Below are 5,042 nucleotides of genomic sequence, written 5' to 3'. Positions count from 1 at the left end.
ACCCCCCTCCCCGCCTCTCCCCCCGCTGCCCCCTCAGTCGCCCCGAGAACGGCAGCTTTGCCACCAGCCTCCGAGAACTGGAGAAGGTATTTGTTCCTGACTCTCACTGGACCTCTCCAGAGGGGAGGAGGCTAATGTGTGTGTGTGTGTGTGTGTGTGTGTGTGTGTGTGTGCGTGTGCGTGTGTGTGTGTGTGTGTGTGTGCAGTGTGGCTGGTACTGGGGGGCCCATGAACTGGGAGGACGCAGAGATGAAACTGAAGGGAAAACCGGACGGATCCTTTCTGGTTCGGGACAGTTCTGACCCGCGATACATCCTGAGTCTGAGCTTCAGATCACAGGGGGTCACACACCACACACGCATGGAGCATTACAGAGGTACGCCCCCCCCACACACACACACCTACACACACACGTCTGGCAGATTCAGCCTCAGGGAGTCCGTCGCTCCTTCACCTCCTCTCGGTTCCCATCGTGGTTCTGAGGGACCACTCAGAACCTCGAGGTGGTTCCTGCTCAGATGGGTTCAGCAGTTCCGATTCGGTGTTGGCGTACAAAGAACAGTCAGAAAACAGCTGGCGGGAGCAGTCGGTAAAGGCAGATGTGGCGCAGCGCTCCTGGTCCACGGCGCTCCTGGTCCAGGGCGCTCCTGGTCCGTGGAGCTCCTGGTCCAGGGCGCTCCTGGTCCAGGGCGCTCCTGGTCCACGGAGCTCCTGGTCCGCGGCGCTCCTGGTCCAGGGCGCTCCTGGTCCGTGGAGCTCCTGGTCCAGGGCGCTCCTGGTCCAGGGTGCTCCTGGTCCACGGAGTTCCTGGTCCGCTGCGCTCCTGGTCCACGGAGCTCCTGGTCCGCTGCGCTCCTGGTCCAGGGCGCTCCTGGTCCGCGGCGCTCCTGGTCCAGGGTGCTCCTGGTCCGCTGCGCTCCTGGTCCAGGGCGCTCCTGGTCCACGGAGCTCCTGGTCCACGGCGCTCCTGGTCCAGGGCGCTCCTGGTCCGTGGAGCTCCTGGTCCAGGGCGCTCCTGGTCCAGGGAGCTCCTGGTCGGCTACATTATCAGCCATTAAACGTCCACCTGGGGAACTTTCCCAGCATGCACCAGCATTTGTGGCTGTGCTGTGTCTGTGGCTCTGCAGGGACCTTCAGTCTGTGGTGTCACCCTAAGTTTGAGGACCGCTGTCACTCGGTGGTGGAGTTCATCGAGAGGGCCATCATGCACTCCAAGAACGGGAAGTTCCTCTACTTCCTGCGCTCCCGTGTCCCTGGTAACCACCCACCAATCAGCTGCCTGCTTCTGTGGCATTACTGCCACCAATGCACAGCTTCTCTCCTGAAGGTGCGTGCTTTTATTTTGGTGGACTTCCTGCGAGTGTGTTTGCTTTCTTCACGCGTGTTCAGGTCTGCCGCCAACGCCGGTTCAGCTCCTGTATCCAGTGTCCCGCTTCAGCAGTGTGAAGTCCCTGCAGCATCTCTGTCGCTTCTGCATCAGACAGCTGGTCCGGATCGACCACATCCAGGAGCTGCCGCTGCCCACGTGAGTGCCCGTTGGGCCGCCGCCGCCGCCACCGCTGCCGCCACGTGGCGCCTCAGCTCAGCCTTCTGTCAACTCATCCTGCTCTGCTTCTGTCCAGGCCACTGATCTCCTACTTGAGGAAGTTTTACTACTACGACCCGGAGGAGGAGATCCACCCGTCCCTGACGGAGCAGGGGGCGGAGCCTAGCGCCCAGTTGGTGATCCAGCCTCAGACGTAGCGGCAGAACCCCAGAGGAGCGGGAGGTACCTCCAGTTCAGCCACTTCAGAACATCTGTCCTTACGTTGTGATGTCAGCCTTTCCTGTACACTTGTCATCATTTCTTTCACTAATTTCCTTCCTTCCTTCCTTCCTTCCTTCCTTCCTTCCTTCCTTCCTTCCTTCAGTGCTCCGTCCTGTTTCTGGGTGGGTTTCAGGTTTCACCCTCCTCCGAGGACTCTGATTGGCTGGCGTTGAGGAAGGTGACGTGGAGACTCCGCCTCTCTTTAGACGTCATTCCTGAGCCCTGGGACTAAAGCAGACATGACATCACTGCTAGCATACGTGCTAGTGCTCTTCCAGAAACTAAAACCCAAGGTCAGAGTGAGGTCGGGGGGTCGGTCGCCTCTGGGATCCTGACTGGGGAAACTGGACCTCAAAGACGAGTATCCAGAAACCTGGTGATGACCATTTCAGTCTGGCATGTTGCACAGAAAGCTACCGTGTTTGTACGTCTGCAGGAGGAAGCCTGAGCAGCGAGTTGACCAAAGCTAACAGCATTCGCGGTGGTTCCCTCAGCTGCGCCCAGCTGGGATGTTCTGGTGTTCCTCTGCCTGGGCTCAGCCGATCCAGCCCGCCAGGAGGCTTTACGGGAGCTTCAGGGCTACTAGCTTAGCAAAACCAAGCTAATATCTGGTAAAATGATAGCCGACGGTTATTCCACCGCTACACGCTGAGCACTTTAAGGACACGTCGTTCACCCCGGTCCAAACGGCTTCATGGAGAACAAAGCCTTTGATGCTGTTTGACTTGAAGACCATCGGACCTTTGACACTGAGAGGAGTAAAGGACGACCTGAGTGGAGGTTTTTACTGCTGCACATGTTCCTGCTGGGCTCAGTGCAGCTGAGCTGACGGCGTCCTGTGAACCCAGCTGGGCCAGTTTCAAAGCCTGTGTGTCCACCTGGAAGAGTGCTGTTCTCCTGAAGGTGGACCTGGTCCTTCTGCCGGTGGACCGGCACCAGCCCAGGACGTGGCTGCTCTTCCTGATCCCAGAGGCCGCCTGCTGCAAGGACCCATGGGAAAATTTAACCTGGGCTGGAAACCATGACGACGCAGCAGTGGCCTCAATAGAACCTTCACTGGACCTTTGCAAGGGCGGTTCTGATGAGTCCACTCAGAGACACAAATGTCCGTGATGTCATAAGTGTTGACGCAGCAGAACTGAAACTTGCTGCCACTTGACTGGTTCCTGTCACCTGTCAATAAACCTGTGGGAGGGGCTAAAGTGTGTGTGCAGGTGTGCTTCTGAGTTTAGGAGTCCAGACAACAACCAGGTCAACCAAAGAGAGCCGCCGTGGTTCGATGAGAACACAAAACTCTTTAATGCTGAGTAAATAAAAAAGTTGGACAAAATTCATGTCATTCAGATTTACTGTGCATGAGGCGGTTGCAGCAGAGCGCCAGCAGGGGGCGCATCACCAAAGTGAGTAACTCGGCAACTAAAAAGTGCCACGAAGAAGAAGCAGCAGCAGCGCTGGGGACCCTCACGGGCAGGGAGGGAGGTTGCTGCAGGCCTGACTCTCAATCTTTGGACCGCCGTCTGGCGTGGCGCCGCAGTCGGCATGTGGAGTCCCGGAGAACGCCACCAGCTGCCCATGACGAGCGGGGTTACTGTAAACAAACGTAGAGCAGCTGAATCAGGCTCATGGAAGTCTCAGATGAGGTCGGCTAAGTGTCGGGTCAGGAAATCCGGGAGACTTCCATCGTTCCCAGCAGCTGGACGCTGGCGGGAAGACCTACAGTCCACCGCAGGGGGGCCCAGATCCAGGCCTCAAGGGCCAAAACCTGGCCCTTGAGGCCTGGATCTGGGCCCCCCTGGTGACCCCCTTCGTGACCCTGGAGCAGCCAGATCAAACTCACTAATTACTGTAGTTGGGTTTGCAGAACCTTCTTCTGAAGCGTTGCTGACTTTCCGCAGGATGGTTTGCACATACTCCAGTTCTCCCAGCCCTCCCAGTTGCCCTTTACTGGATCAGAACAGAAGCAACATTTATCCGGCCAGTTATGAGATGTCAGATCATGTTTGGACATGAGAGGAACATGAAAGTGCTTTCTTAAAGGTGCTGGAACTGTAGCTGAAGATGCTAACGCAATGCTAAGGTGCTCTGAAAAACGTGGGCGGAGCCGATGATCGGGTGGGAAACCAGACGGACGGTTGGGTTTCCGGTGACCTTGACACATGACACATGACCTTGACACATGAGCGGGTGACGTCATCAATCAGAGCACCGTCGGTCAGCGTCACATGATCCTGGTTCTCTTTAGCAGCCCAGGCAGACCCAGCAACCCTTAAACCCGTTCCTGTGTCCCACATCTGCTCGGGGACACGCGTCCCTGGACCGTGAGGTCCGGTCGGGCGCCACCTACGGAAACACTGGTGGACGTCGTAGCAGACGCGTATCTCGGACAGCTGGTCTCCGATGCAGATGGAGCCGTTGTGGTCTCGGTGGAGACACTCGCGGATTCGCTTCTGACTGCCGCGCACCTCCATGCAGCGGATGTCCCGTCCACCGAACGGGGACTTGCACTTGCTCCACTTGGACCAGCTGGACCACGACCCGTCCACTGCACACAACCGGGTCGCGTGTGAAATATCTCAGCTCCAAACTTTGTTTACTTTCCAGCTTTATTGACGTTTGTCTCGTACCTGGACAGTGGACGTTGGTCTTACAGATTTTTGATCGCCGCTGCTCCCCAGGACAGGGCTGTCCACCGTGCTTGGCGGGGGGGTTGTTGCATTTCCTGTCTGAGACCTGAAGGCCCACCCCACAGGTGACGGGACAGGCAGAGAAGGACGTCCAGGAGCTCCAGCCTCCGTCCACTGACGGGTAGAGACACACAGTGAACGTTGTGGACGGTGGACACTGCTGCGACCGCCTGGATGAGCACAGCTAAAACACGTGGGAGGTTCTGGGGTAAGAGCAGACGGGCGTACCGGGGCAGTTGGGCAGTTGGTCGCAGTTCTGCGCCTGACTTCGCTCACCACTGCAGCCTTTGCCAGGGGGACTGGTCGAGGGGGCGGGGTTAGTGCAGGAGCGGGAGCGGGTCCTTACGGGAGCCTGGCCCTGAGGGATGCAGGAAGACGAGCACTCCCCCCAGTTGGACCATCCAGACCAGAACCCGTCCACGGGACAAACGACTTGACAGACTGTGGCCTTCGTGCTCGGGCCGGCACAAAACTGTCCGCCGTATTTCGGGGTGGGTTGGTCACAGGTCCTGGCGGACAGCTGAAGCCCCTCCCCACAGGAGGCGGAGCAC

General features: G+C 58.3%; 2 protein-coding genes across 2 annotated transcripts in view; one reads left to right on the top strand and one right to left on the bottom strand.

Moving 5' to 3' along the window:
• The first annotated feature begins 884 nt into the window (after positions 1-884).
• Positions 885-3,132, top strand: LOC115248107 (suppressor of cytokine signaling 7-like). The gene is made up of 4 exons (XM_029831748.1): positions 885-1,256; positions 1,390-1,525; positions 1,623-1,768; positions 1,911-3,132. Exons 1-3 carry the CDS (start codon positions 1,085-1,087, stop codon positions 1,741-1,743), a joined length of 429 nt encoding a protein of 142 aa, XP_029687608.1. The 5' UTR covers positions 885-1,084; the 3' UTR covers positions 1,744-1,768; positions 1,911-3,132.
• The window catches only part of LOC115248105 (properdin-like), a 4,631-nt gene continuing 2,673 nt past the window's right edge, over positions 3,085-5,042 (bottom strand). Inside the window, 5 exon segments of the mRNA XM_029831747.1 lie at positions 3,085-3,395; positions 3,645-3,751; positions 4,152-4,349; positions 4,432-4,605; positions 4,720-5,042. The exon segment at positions 4,720-5,042 is cut by the window's right edge and continues 37 nt beyond it. Of these exon segments, the coding sequence (XP_029687607.1) occupies positions 3,648-3,751; positions 4,152-4,349; positions 4,432-4,605; positions 4,720-5,042 (799 nt within the window). The 3' untranslated portion in view covers positions 3,085-3,395; positions 3,645-3,647.

The sequence above is a fragment of the Takifugu rubripes genome, unplaced genomic scaffold (genome assembly GCF_901000725.2).
Source record: "Takifugu rubripes unplaced genomic scaffold, fTakRub1.2, whole genome shotgun sequence".
NCBI classification, from domain to species: domain Eukaryota; kingdom Metazoa; phylum Chordata; class Actinopteri; order Tetraodontiformes; family Tetraodontidae; genus Takifugu; species Takifugu rubripes.
This window is presented reverse-complemented; position numbering and strand designations above follow the sequence as displayed.